At 35.3% G+C, this 24,206-nt stretch overlaps 1 protein-coding gene across 1 annotated transcript; it reads left to right on the top strand.

Moving 5' to 3' along the window:
* Positions 1-2,097: 2,097 nt before the first annotated feature.
* On the top strand, positions 2,098-24,093 carry LOC107015263 (AUGMIN subunit 5). The gene is made up of 10 exons (XM_015215481.2): positions 2,098-3,013; positions 3,498-4,034; positions 5,034-5,175; positions 5,491-5,667; positions 12,344-12,553; positions 13,854-14,039; positions 15,554-15,713; positions 22,255-22,450; positions 22,673-22,808; positions 23,856-24,093. Exons 1-10 carry the CDS (start codon positions 2,481-2,483, stop codon positions 23,982-23,984), a joined length of 2,406 nt encoding a protein of 801 aa, XP_015070967.1. The 5' UTR covers positions 2,098-2,480; the 3' UTR covers positions 23,985-24,093.
* The last annotated feature ends 113 nt before the right edge of the window (positions 24,094-24,206 follow it).

The raw sequence follows: 24,206 nt of genomic DNA, 5'->3' as shown, positions 1-24,206 counted from the left end.
ATTCTATGTTTTAGCATCACATGGTCTATGTTGGTTAAGACTATAGTTTCCTTAAAGTAAAATGGACAATGGAAGTAAATGACTAGGTTCCTAAATAGAATGACTTAAGGGAGGTTACTTAGGATAGATGGAAGTAATGAACCCATCTAGACATTGCACAAGTAGCTCCTTAGGAAGTTCTAGGAAGGTGTTCCAATGCATGTCACTATGTATGTGTTCCTTATGCATGACATTGTAGTATTTGTCTACTTGTTATGAAGATGTGCATGATATGAGTCTTTATGCATGATGTTGATATTGTTGACTATATGATGAAGGTCTTGACTTAACTATGTCTATGTTGTATTATACTTTTATGATGGTATGTGTTGTCTTGTGTAGATGATATGTAGGGTTTTCCTTGTGGTCCTAAGGTGATACATTGCACCAAGTATCCCTAAAGGGTTACTTGGGAGGCTAATGAATTAAAAGAAAGAGTTCACTGTTAAAATGATTAAGCTAACTGTAAAGTGACCTCATTATGAGACTTAAATTCTATATGTGATTTTCTATGATGTTTGGCTTTGATTGTGTTTATATGAAGTATGAAAATGATGTCAATGCTATTGTTTAAAGATTTTATAAGGATTTACTCAAAAAGGCATGAAGTATGATTTCAAGAAAATGTCCCATTTAAATGTATGTTTTTGCATGGTTGTCATACTTAGTGCATTCTTCTACTAATTTCATTCTTCTTTACTTTTTACACGCAGTGTAGGTTATGGATGCTTAAATGATGTCTTGAATGGTGAAGATCTTGATAGATGATTCCCAAGCTCAAGGAAAGGAATCCTTAAGTTCAATGATTTCCTATGTTATGGTTTATTATAAAGTCTATTAAATATCGTATGATTTTGTAATATGTCTTAATGGTCGTGTCTCTAATGTATTCTTATGTTGTTGAGTCTAAGATGACAAAGAAACTTAGAGTCTAAATATGTATTATGACTTGTATTTTATAAATATACAAAGTGATGTTTCTAGCATATGATGTGCTATACAAAATTTTAAATTTTCCGCTAAATTTACTATGTCGATGAGATAAATGATAACTATGGGTTTGTATAAGACCTCTGAGAGGTCAAGTACGCCATGTTACTTCTAGGGGGTGCTCCCCAAATGTGACATGATCCTTATTGAATTTTTCATTGTATTAAATGCTTAATGAGACAATGTATATATTTTTATTTTTATTTTCATGATAAGACTTCGATTTTAAAAAGTTCTAAATTTGCATCATTTCTATTACTTGTGTTTATGATATGCTAAGGCTTGTATGAGACCCTTTGGGATCAAGTACACCATGTTACATATAGGGTTACCCTTGGGTCGTGACAATTTCATTTTCCATTGTTAATGTTCTGAGACTTGAGTTATCTTATTTGCATTTGAGTTCCTATGTTGTTGATTGAGTCTTCCGTCGAGTATTGCGCCAGGCTAATGGTTCGCCTGTGGATCAACGATGGTTCTCGACTTTTAGTTACGCCCAAGGTGTAGGCTCGGAGCGTGATATGGACAAAGTTGCTTATGATTAGCCAAAACATGCCATTTTGACACTTGACGAATTGTGATTGTTCTTGCATTTGACTGAGACTGCCACCTCATTTGGGAACATGACGTAACCTTGTTGGTCTTAGATACCTAGTCACTATGACACATGACATGAGTTTGGGCTTCAAGATGAAATGGACCTTGGACTTGAATTAAATAACAGATGGACTTATTTATTTGTAAAGCCCAAATTAACCATTCAACACAAATAAATATGAATATAATTCAAATTTCTTATGAATTAAATCCAATAAAATTTATGTGTCTAAAATTGTTTTGACATGATATGATCAATTTCTTTCACATTTTGAGTCTTATAAAGATCCCAACGAATAAAAAATAGTACTAATAAACAATTCATCGATATAATCATTTCATATTGTTTTTTTTAATCATTATAAATTCTTTTTTTTTTAAAATCATTTCAAATTGTTTGATCAATATCTTCACTTTTTGTATAAAATTTAATTTTTTTTAAAAAATATAAACATATGAATTAAATTTTATACTAACAAAAATTAAAGATTCAATATAAAAAATTTGAAATCATGGAGTAGATGGGAGCTTTTCCGGGCCGGACAGTAGGCGGCAGTAAAACACGCGCAATGATTTGGTAACACATGGCTTTGGAGCGGGACCTTCTATTTTGAACTTTCAGTAATTTATATTTCTTCCAATTCATAACGATAACTCTCCCACTGAGCTACAGATCCTTGCGGCCACACTACTTCTACTCCATTATCAATCTCAGATCTGTTCATATATCCCATTTTGGAGCAGTTCGTTTGGGGGCTATCAGTTATCTGCTCTTAATTTCAATTTTCTAGTTTGTGATTCTGGGTACTGGAGTGAACTAGTGCTATTTATTGGAGAATTGGAAACCCTAGGTCATGGCGGGGTCGGTACAACCAGAAGCCATACTGGAATGGCTTCAGAAGGAGATGGGGTACCAACCATTAGGGTCATACGCAGCTTCAAGCAAAGCAGCAATGCCTACTATTGATTCACTTCGCAAGATTTGCCGTGGTAATATGATACCCATTTGGAATTTTCTCTTGAATAGAGTGAAATCCGAGAAAACTGTTGAAAAAGTCCACCGGAATATTCTCGTACATGGAAGAGATGATGGCAATGGAAATGGAAATGTTAATGCTGTTGATTCTGGGAGGAGTAAAGGGAGGAGGAAGGAAAAGGTAGGGGTCGTTAGGGACAGTGGTTCGGGATCCTCTTCGAGTGTGGGGTTGGCTTCAGCTGAGAATAGTAGGGAATTTGCTTTGCAGGAAAGAGACTTGGCAGAGAAAGAGGTGGAAAGGCTTAGGCAGATAGTGAGACGTCAGCGGAAAGAGTTGAAGGCTAGGATGTTGGAGGTCTCAAGGGAGGAGGCTGAGCGTAAGTGCATGCTTGACGAGAGGTCTAACTACAGGTTTGTCATTAGAATCAGAAAATCGTAATATTATCTCTCAGCTATTCGCAACTACAAACTTTGTATTTTTCTTTATTTTGATTCTAGTGATGAACATATGTTTAGAAGAAAATCTTACTTAAATTCTTCATCAAAAACCTGTAATGTTCAAAGGCAAATCTAGATCTTCTAGCAGTTAACTAGATTCACTATATCCCGCTGTATAGATTATCCAAAAAGAAGAAAGCAAATGTGGATATTATATTGTCTATACCCACTCCAAATTCATTGACTCTAAACTTTGGGTTCACTCTGATGATACGAATCTGAGTTAAACTTGTGAGTATTACAACTGATTTACTGAAGGTGTGGATCATGGGTTGGATTATTCCTTTCATCATTTTTAAACTCGCGTATTTTCTGTCGCTTAGCAACAAGAACTTGTTTCTAGATTGGTTGGCACAGGGCCATTGAGTATAGCTGATATTTGTACTTTTAAATGCAGGCATAAACAAGTAATGCTGGAGGCTTATGATCAACAATGTGAAGAAGCTGCAAAAATATTTTCCGAGTACCATAAACGTCTAAGTTATTATATAAACCAAGCAAGGAACGTTAAGCGATCTAGTGTTGATTCCTCTGCTGAGGTGGTTACTACTTTTCAGGCAAATGAGAAAGATGTTTATTCGACTTCTAAAGGAACCAAAAGTTCGGAGGATGTCATTCTCATTGAAACAACATGGGAAAGAGATATCAGGAAGGCATGTGAGTGTCTTGCTATGCAAATGGCTGAAAAGATTCGCAACTCTTTTCCTGCTTATGAAGGAAATGGAATCCATATGAATTCTCTGTTACAAGCTGCCAAGTTGGGTATTGACCTTGATGGTGATTTACCCGACGAAGTAAGAGATGCAATTGTCAGTTGCCTGAAAAGTCCTCCCCAGTTGCTACAGGCAATCAATGCCCATGCTCAAAAGCTGAAGACTACAATTACTCGAGAAATAGAGAAAGTTGACGTTAGAGCTGATGCAGAGATTCTAAGGTAATCTGATCTTCTTAGAAATATCTTTAAAAAATATGTTATCTTTGTCAACAAAAAAAAAGAAGTATCTTAAAAGAAATTTCATTTTTGGATTCTGTCTACCTTGGTTGTTATCACTCTTTTCTCTGCTTAGTTTAATGAACAACTGAAAATAACTGTAACTCATATATTTCTATTTCCTGTTTCTTTTTTTGCAGTTGTCACCTGAGTTGGTAAATTTTGTTTTATAGGAAATAAATGTCTACTTCAGGAATATGACCAATAGTTAAATTGATCAGATGTTGCCTTCGTCATATTTTAACATATCAAAACTCAAACTAATCAGAGATAAGTATCATACCAACTATAGTCGACAGAAACTAGTTAGAAATATACTTAGTTGATCTTATGCTTATATTAGGTTTGGAGTTGTGAGGAGTCCTTTTGTTCTGGTTAGACTTGTATATCCGTTAGTGGTTTAGTGTATGATTTTGAAAATATAATTTAGGGAATCCCTGGTTTGCCTTGCAAGATGAAACATTTAATATTAGAGAAATGGCCGTGAGAGCAGAGTGCATACGGAAGATTCATGTAGCTGATCCCAATTATTTGATCTTGAAGCATAGTTCCACATTGTCTTGCCCGTCTTCTGCGCATTGACACTTGGCTGACCTGCATGATGCAGTGCATCGACCATCCGTTAATCACTCAATGATTTAGAGTTGCTATCTCCTAAGTGTCATATATGCCCAGCTGAAAGGTGTGTGGGACTGCTATCCCGGTGTCTTACCCCAAAGTAATACAATACAAATACTTGAAAGATTGATGAATGAAAGGATAAACTAATTCAATTTATATATTTTATATAACATTTAATTTCCTACAAGGTAACCAAGTTGAAAGGCATGGAGACCTTTTGCTTCCATTTGGTAGTTGTGATATCTGCTTACACTCACTTTATAATAATTGTGGCATGATAATGAACATATTCATTGATGTCAATTTTACCCTTTGAATCAGGTACAAGTACGAGAATGACAGAGTAATGGATGCTTCTTCTCCTGATGTAACATCACCTTTACACTATCAACTTTATGGCAATGGCAAAATTGGAGGTGATACGTCTTCAAAAGGGAGTCAAAATCAACTTCTTGAGAGACAGGTCTTTTCTATTTCATTCCTTATAATAGTTTGCCACCTTGAATTAGTTGCTTTTGCAAAGTTCCTTGGGCTTTTTTGTGGATTGCGTTTTTTGTTTCTTGAAAACCTATTAGAACTCTTTGTAAATTATTGCGCCTTTCGACCTGAATTGGATCTTCAATTTGACTTGGTTATTAATTGAGTGTTTCCTGTCTATTACATTTCCTTAACAACTGTCTACCTGACATGGATGCTGTAAATTGATTGTTATGCACTTGTGTTTATAGTTGTAAGACCTTTCATTTTTACAAGGGTCTGATTTTTTTGTCCGATGCAGAAAGCACATGTTCAGCAATTCTTGGCTACTGAAGATGCATTGAATAAAGCTGCAGAAGCGAGAAAGATGAGCCAACAACTTTTAAAGCGTCTCCAAGGAACTGATGATGCAATCTCTACACACTCACTAGCAATTGGAGGAACATCAAAGAGTATGAGCAGCCTCAGGCAACTTGAGGTTTGGCTTTTCTCTTATAAATCTAAAAAATACTGTCTAGACTGTGGACCTGTGGTAAAATGGGATGGCTATACCACTCTGGATTTCTTTGGAGAACATCTTGAAGTTATGCCTGAGAAACTATTAGTTGCATTGTGATTATGTTACAAGGCTTACCATATTTTTCTGATTAAGTTAATAGATGTAAATGTTAATCATATTGTCTTTTTGAGGTGTTATATAATTGACTCTGTACTGATATTTGCTTCCTGCGGTATCCTCATTCACACATTCCTCTATGGAGTGACAACTATTTTTTTTGAAGAAGGTAACTTGTATTATGAACAAAAGGAATAATCAAAAAAGTATTCCAGTAATACTTACAACAAAATTACAGTGCGAGAGGTGACCCTACTAAGGCTTCATAAATAATCTAAAGTTAAAGGAATATCCTCTTCTTCTTGAGGATATTCGTGTTTACACCTCAAAAAAAAGAAAAGGACTAGACACTTCATCTTCAGTTTCTGCAGAGAGCAACTCTTGTTTTCGAAACATCTTTGGTTCCTTTCCACCCAAATAGTCCACCAAATGCAGGCTTGGACAAGTTTCCGTCTCTCCCTGTGTCCTGACTGATTCCCATCTCTATTCCAACAAGCTAGAGCCTCTTTGATGCTCCTTGGAATAGTCTAGCTTATGCCTCTTAAATTAATGAAAATCTGCCATAACTTCACAGTCTCTATCTACATTGCAGAAAGAGATGATTTATTGTCTCACTCTCACATTCACAAAAAGAGCACCTAGAGCAAAATTTGACGACCTCTTTTCATAAGGTTGTCCTGGGTGAGTGGCCTGTTTGGCTTGTAGCCAAGTGAAGCATGCAACCTTGGAAGGTACTTGACTTGCCAGATTATTTTCCAGGGCTGGCCACCTACCTCTGTGATCTCTTGTAAGCTGAACCAACTGAAACCCTGCCTTGCTTGTCTGGTAGCCGAAGGGAGTTAAATCTTTGTATTGCTCCAAAGCATTGAGTAGTTCAGCTACTTTGTTAATTTCCTAGTCGTTCAAGTGTCTCCTACACCTGAGATCCCACCCTTGATTGTCTCTCAGTTCTCTGATTGTGGATACTTTTGAAGGTTCGGCTTGAACAAGTCAGGATACTTGTTCTTCAAAGTTTCCTGTCTGACCCACACATCTTCCCAAAGTAGTGTTTTCCCCCATTTTCCACCTCAATTTTACAGTTGTTTGCAAACTTGACAAACTTGATCCACCGGCTTGTGATAGACCTCCACACTCCGATCCCATAAGGTTGTGTGGGCATGTAGGTAGACCATTTGTTCTCCATTCCAAACCTAGCCTTGATTGTATAGAGTGACAACTATTCTGACCCTTACTACACATACTATGCTTGTGTTAAAACTACTAGCTTACTGTATCTGGTACTTGGATGTTGCTGGTTAAATGTTAATCTTTTAAGCACTAATTATGAGATTGAGAGTATTGTGGAGTAGACAACTTACCAGAGAAATGATTTAAATCATTTTATTTTGATGATCTTTAAGGAAAGAAGATACAGGTAGCATTTATTTTAGCTTATTGTTAGAACTGAGAAGTTTTCTGAAAATTTTTACCAAGTTATTTATAATGAACTCATGGCAAATGTATCTTCTCTTCCAAGAGAATGTACAGAAAAAACTTTTAAACTTCGAAGGAGGTGAGGTAATAGACTTGTAAGGTAGATAGAAAATGGAGAAAATAAATGTTAAATAAATACTTGTCTCTCATCAGTTGTGTAGGTGTTCTCAAAGTGATTTATAATATCTTGGGCTACTCCACCCATAACCTTAAGGTTTCGGGTTGGATGCTCAGATTCTTTCACATTATATCATAGCTAAACTTGGTGAAACCGCATGCACTAACACATTCTCTCTTCAGGTTCTATTGCTCCAAGCTTCTCTCTTAACTTAGCCTATGGAGTTGCTTTGAGCTTCTCTTTCTCAATTTAGACCGTTGAGCCAGATGCTTTGATCCAAGCCAGCCTTAGCTTGTTGAACCTACTCTTATCTTAGCTCCAGGCCCACTATTAAACTATTGAGCTTGATATCTCTTTCTACCATTCACTTTTCAATCTTCTTAAAAAAAGCAAATCTTCAATCAATCAGTTCATGTGTAAATCTAAGATCCCTGTCACATGTGTGCGAGGATGTTAGAGAATTACTTGCTCTTCATCGACTGTGCAAGGGTTTTCAAAGGTGTTTATGATTCTTGGGCTACTCTATCCATAAACTTAAGGTTTTGGGTTGGTCAGCTTCTTTCACATCTTGGTTTAGATCATGTCTTAGTGTAGGATAAAATGTTTTATTCCAACTTATCCACGATATTTTCCCTTTTTCTTTGAAAATCTTGTCAAAGAAGTTTGGATTTGTTGAAGACATAAAAAGTGTGCTCTCTCTAATAGCTAAAGCTTTCAAATGAGATGGTCACAAACTTCGACATGGTATTAGAGCAGGCATAAGTCTTAGGTTCGAGTCTCATCCCCAATTATTATCAAAAAAGAATTTATACTTGCCCATAAAAAAGAATCAGAGCCGCATTTGAAGGAGAAAGACAGGAATAAGTAAAAGTCTGCACTTTCTAATAGCTTACTCTTTTAGATGAGGTCACAAACTTTAACAAGGTTGAATCTGTCAGTTTTGCTGAATGCCTCTCAAAGTGAGTCTTTCCATTATATAGAGAGAATAAATATTACAAATCCCTAAAGATCTCTCATTCCTATCCCTAAATATCAGCTATTCTATCTCTACAAATTTGTCATTCAATCCCTCTAAATCTGCTTTGCAATCCCTCCAAATTAGCTATTCTGTCGCACTATTTATTCCTTTGATTCTACAACAAATCAATATGATTATGCTAATTTATATCACTATATAATTACATTGATATATACAATTGTTTAGATGTCCATCATGCTAACATCCCCCTCAAATTGATGCTGGTGGATCAAGTAACATCAATTTGCCTACTAAAAACTGATGGCATTGTCGTGCCATGGATTTTGTAAATGCATCAGCTATTTGAAGATCACTAGACAGTTGTGGAAGAGTAAGAACTCCTCTATGTACAACTTCTCGTATATAATGACAATCTACTTCGATGTGTTTGGTCCTCTCATGAAAAACTGGATTAGTAGCAATCTGAATAGCACTTGTATTATGAGCATGGAGAGAAGTAGGATGAGATTGAGGAAATCCAATCTCAGCAAGTAATCGACGAAGCAATACAACCTCGAGCAAGCAGTAGACATGGATCAATATTCAGCCTTTGTTGAAGATTTTGATACACGATCTTGCTTTTTACTCTTCCAAGATATCAATGACTCCCCAAGAAACATGCACCAACCAGTGACTGAACGACGAGTATCAAGACATCTCGCCCAGTCAGAATCAATAAAAGCATTAAGACGAATAGGAGAACCATTTGGAAAGAACAATCCACGAGTAGATGTTCCTAGAAGATATCGAATAATGCAGCGAACAACAACCAAGTGGAGATGATGAGGTGCTTGCATAAATTGACTAACTTGTTGCACTGCAAAAGAGATATCAAGTCGAGTAATAGTAAGGTAATTTAGACTCCCAACTAATTGTCGAAACATAGTTGGATTAGGAAGAAGATCGTCTTTCTCACGACGATACTTCACATTCAATTCCAATGGAGTATCTACGGAGGAGGAATCTTGAAGACCAACCAAAGAAATCAGATCTTGAGTATATTTGTGCTGCTTTAGAAACACACCTGAAGCAACATTATGAACTTCCAAACCCAAACATATGTACGAGTACCAAGATCTTTCATATGAAAATAATCTTTAAGTTGTTGTTGGAGGCTAGTGATTAGTGAAGAAGAACACAACCTGATGACGTTTTCCAAAGAAACAAAGACGAATCATATTTGCTATGCTTAAAAGAAAATTGTAGCAAAGTAGACCGGAACATATCAAACCAAGCTCTTGGAGCTTGTCTTAATCCATACAAAGACCGCTTCAACTTGCATACATCTGATGTAGGTGATGAGAACAAACCAGGTGGAGGTTTCATATAAATGTCTTCTTTGAGATCACCATGGAGAAAATCATTTTTGACATTCATTTGATAAAGAGACCAGTTTTGTGAAGCAACAATGGCATAATAGTTCCCAGCATAGTCATTTTTGCTACTGGTGCAAAAGTCTCCTCATAGTCCACCTCATACTCTTGTCTATTACGAAGAACAACCAATCGAACTTTGTTCTAATCAAGAGTTCCATCAAGTGAAGTTTTGAATAAACCCATTTACATCCAATAAGGCAAACATTTGAAGGACATGAAACAATGTCCCATGAGTCATTTTCTTTAAGAGCCAAAAGTTCCTCCTCCGTTGCTTTTTGCCTACATTCAGGCTTGGAGGCTTGTGAGTAACCTGTTGGAATAGAGATGGTGGATAAGTAGAAGAAAAAACATACCGTTTAGGAGTATGAGACACTCTAGTAGATCACCGAGGAGGCTCAAGAGGAGCAGGCCTTGAAAAATCTTAGATTCTACTTGTGGAGCACTCTCTGGTGGCGGATCTGTTTCAGGATGGGGTAAAGTTGGCCGACGTTGTTCATACACAAATCCTGGTTTGAACCGCTTAGAAGACAATGACAAATCCTCAAAAGTAGGAAGAAGAGAGAAACAGAAGATGACTCAATATGAGTAGGAAAAAAATACTGATTCTCAAAGAAAATAACATTCTTAGAAACACCATTTGTTAAACTTGGATCATAACAAATAAATCCTTTCTTCGAAGTACTATAGCCCATGAAAGCATATTTAGTAGATTGAACCGAGAGTTTATTGCGTTGAGAAGGACGCAGGTGCACAAAACAAGCACAACCAAATGTATGAATACTATGATAGCTAGGATGCTTGTGAAAAAGACGATAATATTGAGACTCAAGGTTTAACACTTCAGATGGAAGTCTATTAATTGAATACACAACAATAGACACAACTCAACCCAATATTAGAAAGAACAGAGGAATCAATCAAGATAAAGTACGAGTGACATCCAAAAGATGACAGTTTTTACGCTCAGCAATCCCATTTTGTTGTGGCGTATATGGGCAAGAACGTTGTGATACAATTTCTTTTTCAAGCAACAAATTATTGAATTCGTGAGACATATTTTCCACCAGAATTAGATCTTAATATTTTGATGCATGTGGAAAATTGAGTCTCAAGGTAAGCCAAAAATTTCTTCAATATGGAAAACACTTCAGATTCAAAGAAAATACACCCATGTAAATCGACTATGGTCATCTATAAATGTCACAAAATACTTGAAATGAGCATGAGAAATAACTGGTGAAATGCCCAAACATCACTATGAATGACATCAAAACACTTTGCAGCACGACTATCAAAATTAAGAAAAGAGTTTTACTTTTGCCTAATTTACAAGTTGAACAATCAAAAGAAGCAACTAAAAATTGATTTTTATTTCCCAATAACCAAGAATTGGACAAATGAGAAAACACAATAGAATTTGGATGTCCTAGACGTTTATGCCAAACCTCATTCTTATTAGTGGTGGAAGCAAAAGCAGAACAGGAGGAATAGAAAAGTGTATAGGAAACAATCTTCCAACTTTAGGCCCCTTCGCGATCATCATCCCCGACACCTGATCCTGCACAAGGCAACCATTACGAGAAAAGTTCACATTACAATTGTTATCTACCAATTGGCCAACTGAAATAAGACTAGTGGAGAACTTTGGTGATACAAAAACATTCTTGAAAGTTACAGTAATATCCCCAACCTTGGTAATGGGTAAATTACTACCATTGGCAACCTAAATTTGTGTTAGACCATTATACTGACAGATGTTTTTGAGTATATCAGTTGAGTTGGTCATATGATTGGAAGCGCCAGAATCAACAAGCCAAAATTTAGATATTACCTCATTACCTTGTAGTCCCAAAGTTTAAAATGCTGACAAGATCATTTATTGTACCATTTGAGGAGTAAGAACTTGTCCTACTAAAGATGAGCTATCTGTAGTGGAATCATTTATCCCAACTTGAAAAGCCTTTGCCCTACGATTTTGAGGACGTGTGGGACACTCTTTGATAATGCGTTCTTGTTGTCTACAATAAGATCAGAACTTCTTGCCACAATTGCGAGCAATATGACCATACTTCTTGCCAAAACAGGAGGAAAGCCTTTTTTTTTTTAATAAAGCAGGTAAGTTTAGGAAATCTATTTTTGGAGGAACAGTATCCTAGAAGATGTGTGTTGATATTCAGCCTACTGGTTCTGTTCAATTATTCCAAAAAATGCTGCTTTACATTTATATGACACTGTACTTCTGTTCTCAGCATAGGAATAACCAAAAAATAATATTTTGTGACTTTTACCCATCTACCTAAGACCTGATTGGTGGGAGTTAGCACGCACCCTATGAAATTGTAGTCTGGCAAGCTGGTCCCGACACCACCATTAAAAATACATTGTGTACTTTCCTTTCGTTTGTGTACTTGTATAGCACTTTCTCTTGGTAGTTTCAGATATGCTGGTCACATGTGTGATCGTAATCTTCTCTAGCTCAATTACCTCTACGACCTATTTATTGATTTTGTATGTGTGGGATGTCCTAGCAATTTTCTTCTACTTTTTTTGTAGTTGGAGGTCTGGACAAAGGAAAGAGAAGCAGCTGGATTAAAAGCTAGTGTGAACACACTGATGTCTGAAATACAGCGTTTAAATAAATTGTGCGCGGAGAGAAAAGAAGCTGAAGATTCTTTGAGAAAGAAATGGAAGAAGATCGAAGAGTTTGATGCTCGCAGATCAGAGCTGGAATCCATTTATAGTGCCTTACTAAAGGCAAGCATGGTATGACTGAAATTATGTGTCTATGCGGTGCATGTGTTGTTATACAAGTCTTCTGTTTTTAATTTTATTTGTTTTTTTTGGGTGGATGGGGTGAGGTGGAGGATTGCATGATGTTGTGGCTTGAACATCTATTTTTTTCCCCAAAATAATAATGTATGACCTTTTGAAAGTATAAATAAACCTACACTAGGGACTTTCTTTTTGGTCATGATACACCAATTATCAAACTTACCTAAAGAGTTCATTGGAACTACTAACTTGAATGGCTGTTTGACTTGGGCTCTTTGATTACTAAACCAGATAGTCATGCTAATGGGGCTCCATCATGTGTGAGTTTACTACATGGTCTTGTGTAGCCTTTAGACATAGTCTAAATGCTTTTTGTTGAAAAAACTAAAAGTGAAATTTCTCAGGGCTCACAATTATGTTAATCAGTTGCGAAGATGATCTTTATTTATTACTGTCTCAATGGTCAATTCTATTTTATATGACAACATTTCTGGTAGCATAGTCTAAGATGTTTATTTGACTTCAATTTTTATACTATCAATAAAGAAAAAAAACTAAAGTAATGGTTGAAAAGCTAAATGAATAGTATAATGATTTTGAATTCTTAAAAAGTTGTATATATTGAATTACCTTCCTCAAAAAATATAAATCTTGTATAGATATGAAATTGTGTAAATATTCTGGGACATCCCTAAATAGTAAAAAAAGTCATAAATATTGAAGCGAAGGGACCATATGCTGAAGTTATTGGCATACTTAATATGGCTTCAACAGCCCAACCTAGTTGTAATGTACTAGTTCTGTCCCATTTGTGTGAGAAATGAGTGAAGATAGGTAGAAGACATGTGACAAGTCTTTCATTTAAGACTCTTAAAGAAATTTTCTTTCATCGAAGACTCTTATATGTATGTACAATGATGCGGTACAAAAATGTCGTGCATGTAGAACACTGAAGTTTTGACATATGTGTTGTTTGACCTAGTTTGAAAGGCTTATGGATTATTTATTGGTCACTATTTGGTTTAACAAAATGGGGTGGAAGGAGTAGGTACATCGATGTGATACTTGATGTATGTGCATCCCAATATATGTACATTTCACTGAAAATATTCCAATTTGTGAACAAATTAGCCGTTCCACTGATATATTTATGTTTTTAAGCTGGAGAATATGATAAACTTATTGATTGTTTACAACTACAATGACAACAACAACTATGCCTGAATCCTGAACTACTTGGGGAAAATTTGTTGATTGTTTGATTACATAAATTTTTCCTGTCACTATGTAGGATGCTGCAGCATTTTGGGGTCAGCAGCCATTAGCTGCAAAGGAGTATTCATCGAGTACTATAATTCCTGCTTGTACTGTTCTTGTAGATTTATCACACAGTGCAAAAGATCTTATTGAGCAAGAAGTTTCAGCATTTTATCAAACTCCTGATAATACACTTTACATGCTTCCATCAACACCCCAGGTTTGTAGATTTTCATTTTTCATTAATCTATAAATCTAATAAATGTGTTTTTGGTACAGCGAGAGGAAATTTAGAAGAGTTGTTACACTGCTAGGCTTAAGGAAGATTTGTGAAAACAGTTTTACTGTGTGTTTAGAATCTGTTGCTACGCTGATTACTAATTATTTACTTCTAACTGTTTCTTTTTAATATTTATATTTTAATGCTTTAGAGACTAGGTGCAAATTACACATGAAGAAATTATCAAAGTAACCAAGCTCAAGCTGGTTCCCCACTTTAAATTTGGGGGTGCATGTTAGAGTATCAAGAGAATATGCATTTAATTATATAGAATATTCTATAGTTAAATATAGAGTATTTTCGTACCTTATTAGTATATGGATCAATTAGCTTCCATATTATACATAGCTGAAGATTAGGATCACCTCTCAGACATTTTTAATTAAGTCGATGAGAAACTCTTCTGTTGTAACAAGTGGTATCAATAGAGAAAGATAGATAGATCTTTGCCATAAATTGATGTGAGTGCGAAACTGCAAATTTAACTTGATATAATGGTCTCCCTTTGATTCTTTTCCTTAAATTCTAGGCCACAATTAGCTAATCCTGTTTGGACAAAGTAAACTATGCGGAGTAAAATCATGTTAATCAAGGTTAAAAACTACTATCTTTTTAGTTGAGATCAGGAGATGTAGCTTGAAGTTTTTCCAAAGCTAATTATCTCACTAAAGTTTTAATTTCTTAAAACAATTTTTTTACAATTAACGTATCAGTTTATCGACTGTATTTATCCTCTAGTAAGTTGCATAGTTCATAGGTGATTAGGGCACACGCCATTGTGTCTTAACTCGTAAAATAAAGCACCACTTAATTGACGCGGAGCTCAAAACCTGGCTTAAACTGAATTACACGGTTTAAGTGCTTTCTGCACAAGCTTTTATCAATTCTATGAGGGGACCTTTTCCATTTTCTCACCATTTGCCTTGATATTTATTAGTTGTGGCATATATCTCATCACGAGAACTCCTACCATGAGCAATTATCAAAATATTTATTAGTAAAAGGGACATCCTTCATGAGGTGATGATATATACATTCAGAAAAAACGTGTATATATTACATATGTGGATATATATTTTTTCTTCTTTCTTTTCTGATAAGTTAATATATAAATGTATGTATGTGTCTGTACATATAAGCGTCTGGGGTTTTTTGACGAAAGAATGTATTTACCTGGCAATAACTGAGTTTATTGTTCACCTCTCTGCCAAACACACAAGAAGTGAAGAATTTTTAAATTTCTTTATCTATATTTTGTCTCGATATTTAACGTAAGCCAAAAGATGAAAGACAGAGATGGTGGGCTTACCTAAAGCGATAATTTAAAATATGACAAACGAAATGGCTACAATATCAGTTGCTATTCTGTTTTATATTATCATCTTTGACTATTGCAGTTTTCCTTTGTGTTATCTCATCTTCTGGACTCATGGTGCCTTGTTTCATGCTAATAGGCACTATTGGAATCTATGGGTGTCGGTGGATCTACTGGACCAGAAGCTGTTGCTGCTGCTGAAAAGAATGCTGCTATATTGACGGCTAGGGCTGGTGCAAGAGATCCATCTGCAATTCCATCTATATGCCGTATTTCTGCTGCTCTACAATATCCTGCAGGTGAGAAAAAAAATTCTTCTTCATTTCAATGACTTATTATTGGTGATGCCAGGGAATTTTTCTAATAGATCTAGCAATTTGGCCACTCTCTCCACTTCCTAGTCATTCAAAAACCTTCTGAAGATTAGATCCCACCCTTGTGCTGTCCAACATTCATTGATATTTGCATCAGGATTACTACATAATAAGAACAGATCTGGAAAGGATTCTTTTAGAGGAATCTGTTTGTTCCACGCATCTGCCTAAAACTTAGTTCTCCTGCCATCTCCCACTTCAATGTACGTAAAGCTTATTCATCAATGATGAGATGCAATGAATATGTACTTATTACGCATAATATTTGGATATCCTTAACTTGAAATGACAAAAATGGTCACTTACGTTTGGTGATAGGTTCAAAGTAGTCAGTTAAGTATGGGCACACAACAATTTGGTCCCACTAAGTTCTCCAAAAGTTATCACTTTTAATCTCCGTAAAAAAATTAACAAATTGTTTGTTAGATTTGACGGGAACTATGAGTAAAGGAAAGAAGTTTGAACTCACGTTTAGAGGTGCAATTTTGTAGTTTCTACTACCTTGATATATTTCTAGAGTCTGATGCAATATTTTGAGGTGTAATTCTACTATTTTTTTAAAATCTATTTAGTGCCTAGTGCGAAATTTGTGTTGCATATTTTAAGATTTGATGGGACTTTCTTGTTGTTGATTACATATTTTTCCTCACTGTTTTCGTCAAATATAACAAACATAAATAAATGGTTAAATATTTGACAAAGACCAAAAGTGTTTTCTTTTGGAGAAAGTAAAAGCACTATAATTTCAGTGATGCTTAGAGGACTATTTTAAACCTACCACTAAATATACATGTCCCTTTTTGTCATTCTCTGCTAAACTCAAATCGTGAATGGATACAAGTTTGTTATGGAAGTATTAGCGGAAATATTTTATTTGATAACTGTGGTGTACATGCCAAACTTGTGTATACCTTAACTAATTACCGTTCATGCTACCTCCCATCAACACAACTATTGGGTGATTCTACCCATTAACACTTAAGATAGGTCGGAAAACATTACCTAGTATTTTTGCCTCTCCAGGGAACTTGAAACGTTCTTAAACTATTTCCTTGACTTTTCAAAAATTGAAAAAACATTAAGATTTCCATTTAGACTTGTGATATTGCTCGTCACCATGAACAAATAAGACTTAAAAAAGTTTCTAAACCAAAACCCACCAAACAAAAAGAAAGAAAAAGTTTCAGAAAGTCAATTATATTCTTTTCTTTCTCAATTGACAAATAGTACATATGAAGCCATTCATGTCCTTTCGAAACCCTTTTTAAAACATGCATTTAAAAAGTACACTCGTACCTTTCAGTTTGAACTCAATGTAATAGGAAAAACTCATGTAAAAACCTTTATAAACCCGACTTTTATATACAAATAGGGTTCATGTGATACAAATCATGAACAACAATTTAGAATTCAATATGCATAATAGTAATCAAAATTTCAATGATAAGGAAATTGGAACTCAAAATACAAAACACAACCGAATTTAGATTTCAAGAACTTGGGTAGAACCCTAAACATAACCTTTTAGGGGTCGGTTGGTAGACCACATTAAAACAAATAGTTCATATATTATGTATTGTATTATTTAGTACTATGTTGGGTAGGAATTTGGGTATGTATAACTAATCCATGGCTTAGTTATACCAACTACATGGTATTATAGGATGTATTACTATTACCTCCAGATGGAGGTATTAGTAATACATGGGATATAATACGATGGGATAAGTCTATGTAAAGACAAAAATATCACTCGAATCATTTTAATTATTTTGTTTATTTTCTTGATTTTATGTTTCATATTTGTAGTTTTGTACTGGTAAATTTATTTAAATATATTACTTAGAAATTATTTAGAGAGAATTGTTTGTTACTAAATAAATCCAATACAAATTAATACAATATTTGAAATGTGAGTTGTTTAACATTAACTAATGGGAAAATACATAAAATCCCTCCTGAACTTGTCCGCATAACTCACTTAGCACTTTAACTTTACGGGTAATTATTTACCCCCCTTAACTCATTTCAAGTGAATTTAATACCACCTTAACAGATGACGTGGCAAAAAAAGAAAAATAAAAAAATTTACGGCGCGTAAGTTTTTTCTTTTTGAAAAAATGGGTCCCACTATATATATAATGGAAAAAAAAAACCCACCTACCCCATTCTTCTTCTTCAAACCCCTCTACCCCTTTCTCAAAAACCCCACATCCCTGCTTCTCTCTTCTTCCTGAAACTCCCAAGTCCCACTGCATCCTACCCCAACATCGACCCATCCTCTTTCTCCTTCATCAAACTCTACATTCTATACATTTTTTCGTTATACAAAAATAGAAAATCACATTCAAGACTCACATAATTTTCTTTATCCTTTACATTTGAGATTTGATTTTCCTTAAAAAAAACAATTATTCATCTAACTATAACGTTACTTAATCTATTCTTGAATATGCATTAAGAAGTGAAATAAGTAAAGTAATAGAAATCTAAAAAATTAGCATATCAATTTTGCATAAATTTGAAATTTCCATTGTTGATATAAATTGATAGTTTCATCTAGTTGGGGAAAAAAAGTATGGTGACTGACATAAGTATTGAAGGAAGTAATAGTGAATAATTACAAAGCAATGAAAAATAAAATGAATCAATCAATATGAAATTTTGGATCTTAAGAAATTGACCCAAATGAAATAATGAAGAGGATGAGTGAAGAGTGAAAAATAATTTTTTTAAAAGATGTGGAGAAGTAAAAAAAAGTTAAAAAAATAATAATTATCTGACATGTCATCGATGTGGCACTGAGGTGTCACTTAAGTGGCGGGCGTGCACTTCACCCATGAATATGAAACTGGTATTGTATATGTAAGGTGTTATACAATTCACTTGTAAAAAGATTAGGGGGGCAAATAATTACCCGTCAACTTAAAGTACTAAGATGAGTTTTGCTGCCAAGTTTGGGGGGATTTTATGTATTTTCCCTTAACTAATTAAAAAGCCAAAAAAATATCATCACATGTCGTTTGTGATCTTAATTGAATGTATGATTCGTTGATATAATTACAACTTGCAATTTTTATGTGTAAACGTAGATGATTTATTCAATTTTACTATTGTTTACCATTTTTTCAATTTTAAAAGTTGATAGTTTATCTTTTTTGAAAAAAAATTGAAATTTGACATTTTGTAAGTGATCAATTTATTAAGATGACAATTATTTATCCTCAAATAATTTTAGTGAAAAAAAAAGGCAAACATGACAACACAATTGTTCTTCTCATAGCTAGTTGTAGGGCCATAAAAATGATATTGTAACAATTGTTTACCTTAACCCAATCACATAATAATTCAAGGGTATAATTGGGAAGAAATTTTTTATAATGTTTTAATCTAAATACAAGATGAGGTGGGAAACATTGAACCAAACACTTGGTAAATATAAACCCTGCATTACTTTAATCCCAGCATTACTAATTACTAATCCCTGCATTATTAATCTTTGTACCAAACGACCCCTTAATGACTGAATGTAGATATAGAGTTTGAGGACGAACTTAGTCCATCACTATGAGTAGCCTTACATACCTCGAAGAACAAAGTTCTTGCGGAAACTGAAAAACGCTTGAAAACCCTAGCGTTTCCCTCTTGGATCCTTGCTTTAAGACTTGGATTTAGAACCTATTAAGGTGTAAAAACGTGGGGGCTTAGGCTTAGAAGGAGTGGGAAAAGACTGACTGCCCCTTTTAAAAAGTTGTTGAAAAACCTTCCACGGGGTCATCTATAGTTCGTGGTTTTAATCTACGACCGTAAATCCCATTTGTGGAATTCATATTGAAATTTTAAAGCTTAGAAGTTCATTCTACGTGCCCAAACTATGACCCATAGATGGGATTCGTAAGAATTAAACCCAAAATTTTGACTCCCAATACTTTTTCGACACGACGAATGAAGTAGTGAACAGTATGGATCGTAGAAACTTCTACGGCACATAAAAGTGATTCGTAGGTCACTTACTCAGAAAACTCTATTGTGGTAGTCTTTGGTAAAACGATCATAACTTTTTACTCCAAACACAAAATGAGACAAACTTGGTAGCGTTGGAAAGAGGACTCATAGACCTCTCATTTGATATCACGGGCCACCTAATTTATTATGTACTAAGAAATATGATCATTACTTTCTACTCAATTTGTATTAGAGAATTCTAGTGACCTTTAATTCATATCCAAATCCATTCCCACACTAAAGAATTGACCTTAACCCCCCCTAAGAACAATTTAAGAACCACTTAATACTACCTTATATGCAAATGAAGAATGGTTCAAGCCTTAGCTTAGAAATTCTCGGGTTGTCGCAAAAAATCATGAAAAATTACTTGTTCGAGAAGAGAAAAAAATTGGTGTTTGTTCGAGTAAAGAGAGTAAGAAAGTTTGTAGCCAGAAAGAGCGAAGCCCTTCAAAGAGAGAGAAAAGCAACAATGATTATTTTAAAACGTATTTAAATAAGTCCAAGTGTTGTTAAGGCTCTCCTATAGATTTGATTTGTGCATATCTTTTCAAATTCATTAAGATTTTTTTAACAAAAGAAACATATGGACTTAATGAGTTGAATCTGAATGATTAAGATTCATACCTAAAAACAAAACATACTTAATGGGTTGAATGATGATTAAGATTCAGAGTTTCAGGCCTCTATTAAGTGTAAAAAATGAGGCGTTAATATTTTCCTTTTCATTCACCTTAGATTTTAAAAGCTAACTGCGCCCTCCTTCTCCCAAGTCCCACCTGACCAAAAGGCCCCAACTGAGTTATTCCCCAGCAGTTCGCATTTCCTTCTTTTCCCTAATAGGTTGAAGAATGATTAAGATTCAGAGTTTCAGACCTCCATTAAGTGTAAAAAATGAGGCGTTAATGTTTTCCTTTTCATTCACCTTAGATTTTAAAAGCTAAATGTCCCCCCTTCTCCCAAGTCCCACCTGACCAAAAGGCCCCAACTGAGTTATTCCCCAGCAGTTCGCATTTCCTTCTTTTCCCTAATGTTTTGTCTTCCCCACTTCTTGTATCCAAAGTTCTGAACTGACTTCCCCCATTTTCTCTTTCTGGTACTTGCATTTGACACTAAGTTGTAGAGTATAGAGGGTCTACAGAGAGGCGCTACTGTGCTTCTTTGCTTTTTACAAGTATATAATAGATTATAATGTACATATTTTGCTTTTATGAGTCAGAGAATGGAAAAAGGAGGGGCTACAGAGAGTCACTACTTTGCTTCCTTGCTTTATTAGTATATGATAGATTATAATGTTTTTTTTTGAGAAGGTAACATTGTGTATATTCATTGAAACGAGTGCTTGGGTTGCGCTAAACCATATTTACAGCTTGTCAAAAAGTAAGAAAACTGAATCTGAATCCTAACAGGAACCTAGGATATCTATAATGGATTCAGTGTCCTCTAAATACATTCGCTTGCACCAGAAACAAAAAAGCCTGATACAATTTAGTTTGATCTTTTGGAGATCACTATTCTTGCTCTCAAAACATCTAGCATTTCTTTCTGTCCAAACAGTCCACCAAATACAGGCTGGGACAATCCTCCATCTATCTCTATCTGCAGCTCCCACCCATACTTCTCCCCAACTGTATAAAAGATGCATGATTCTGTTAGGCATAGCCCAAGCAAAACCCCCGAGACTAATGAAAATCCTCCATAGCTGGGATGTTATTCTGCACTGGAGAAACAGATGATTGACTGTCTCAACCTCTTCCCCACATAAATAGCGTTTAAAACACATGGAAAACTTTCTTTTCTTGAGATTTTCATGTGTTAAAATTGCTTCTCTTGTCAGAAGCCAAGTGAAACATGACACCTTGAAAGGGATTTTAGGTTTCCAAATCTGCTTCCAAGGCCAAAGAGAAGGTTGTTGTCCATCTTGATTTAGCAACTTATATGCAGAGTTTACCTTGAATGTGCCTTTGTTATTTCTGCTCCACCATAATCTACCGTGTTCATCCCTTGTTCCTGTAAAAGCTTCCAACCTACCAATAAAATCAGTCACGGTCTCGATTTCCCAGTCATTGAAATTCCTTCTAAAATGGAAATTCCATCCATGCTGTGTCCAAACCTCAGCTACACTCACTTGTTTATTTACTGCCAAGTCATGCATCTGTGGAAAGATACTCTTTAAGATAAACTTGCCCAACCATTTACTCTTTAAGCTAAACAAGTTATGAAATAAGTTACATAAATACTTGAGCTCGTTATTAGTTCGTTTTGTTGTTTTTGTAATATGTATGAGCTCTGTTAGAAACTTATTGAATTTTAAATATTCATACCATGACTTTCTTGGATTTATTGGCTCAAACATTCACTATTTTTGAGCTTGGGTTTGCATTCCTCGCTATCACACCTTTTACATGTACTAATGTTTCTATGTACATCTTGTTTTTGTCCTTTTAACTTGTGTATTTAGGTCTGGATGCCTCTGATGCTGGCTTAGCAGCAGTTTTAGAATCTTTGGGATTTTGTATGAAATTTCGTGGTTCTGAAGCCTCCATATTGGAAGACTTGGAAAAGGCAATCAATTTGGTTCACACACGGCGAGATCTTGTTGAAAGTGGTCGTGCATTATTAGATCATGCTAACAAGGCACAAAATGAGTATGAAAGGTGAGACAAATGTCACTCAGCAATTTTTCTTTTTTTTCCCCTGGGTCAGATCCTTGCTTATTTGGAATGCACAAGTCTTTCTATTATCCTATTCAAACCAAAAACTGGGGTGCCTTAACAAAATTAGATTGGACTCTAGTGCCTTGAATACTGTAATCCTGATTGTTGGACATTTGACTGAACCAATATAGAATGGTTGGGTTTATTGTTTGTGCTTTCTAGGACGACAAACTACTGCTTAAGTCTTGCTGCCGATCAAGAGAAGACAGCTACAGAGAATTGGCTACAGGAACTGGACGTAGCTATTGGTAATGCTAAACACTGCCTTGACGAGGAATGCAAGTATGTTCGGGGCCTGGTGAGTAACTTTTGTCGCTGATTATTTGTTCACCAATTTGTTCAAGGTAATATCTTACTGGTCTTAGAAATGAATAAAATAATGGAATTACACATTTCTTTATATGCTGTCAATCATCCATCTGGACACAGATGTGGGAGTGTCCAAAACGAAGGTAGGACACGCCACAAAAGACTGTTTTATTTAATATAATTTTATTTTGTAAATTGTTTTCTTTGATATTTATCATTTCATGTCTTCCAAATGACATATTTCATATCTTCTGATTAACCTCCTTGGGTGATGTTAAGTCGTCGGTTGAGGGGGGAATGGGTATCCTTATCTGGTCTTGAGCAGTCCTTGCCTCATGAGCTAGCTTTTAAAATTAGGCCCAAGGATCATGTGAATTTTAACATCTTTCTGCACAACTGCATGAACAGAAAGTACTTTATGTGAGTTGCCAAGAACTCATTTCTGGAAAACATTAGAGTTATCCTAATTGATCCAAAGATTTTGTTTCTGAATTTATTTGGTGTTAGAAGGATATTTCAGTTCTGTTAGGCCCAAAAAGGGGAAAGCAAAAAAATGGGTCTTTATAAAAAGAGAAAGGGAAAATGCACAAGTACCCCTCAACCTATGTCCGAAATCCCCGAGACAGACTTATACTATACTAAGGTCCTATTACCCCCTGAACTTATTTATAAGTAATTTTCTACCCCTTTTCGGCCTACGTGACATTAGCTTGAAAAAAAAAGTCAACCAGCATTGGGCCCACAAGTTAGTGCCACGTAGGCCGAAAAGGGTAGAAAATTATTAATAAAATAAGTTCAAGAGGGTAATAGGACCTTGATATAGTATAAGTGTGTCTCTGAGATTTCAGGCATAAGTTGAGGGGGTACTTGTGCATTATTCCAAAGAGAAATATCATTCAAGCTCTGTAACTAGGATATCTTGGTGATGCTATTATGTTTGTTTTCTTTTTTTTTTTTACTTCCCCACATACTCTTCTTTGCTCTGTTCTGAAAAGTTCCTGCTTATGCAAAATGTGATATTGTGGCATCTTTACAGGTAGATGAATGGTGGGAACAACCAGCATCAACTGTAGTTGACTGGGTTACTGTTGATGGACAAAATGTTGCTGCATGGTGGAATGATGTAAAACAGCTTATGGCATTTCATGATCAACAACTTCGTTGAATCATCTCTTTGGCCAGTGTTGCATAATATCTGTAAATTTTCCTTTATCCGCTTGCTATTCCTTGCAACTTCATGTGGCTTTTGGTTTTCTCAAGGCTGGTATCATCTAGAAACAGCAGTAGCAAAGCAGGTCACTGCAAATCTAGGCAAGCATCTGTGCAATTTGATCGTCACCCTAGACCTAGGACTAAGAAAATTTCAGTTCATATGGGGGGGGGGGGG

Source organism: Solanum pennellii, chromosome 3 (assembly GCF_001406875.1).
Source record: "Solanum pennellii chromosome 3, SPENNV200".
Lineage (NCBI taxonomy): Eukaryota > Viridiplantae > Streptophyta > Magnoliopsida > Solanales > Solanaceae > Solanum > Solanum pennellii.
This window is presented reverse-complemented; position numbering and strand designations above follow the sequence as displayed.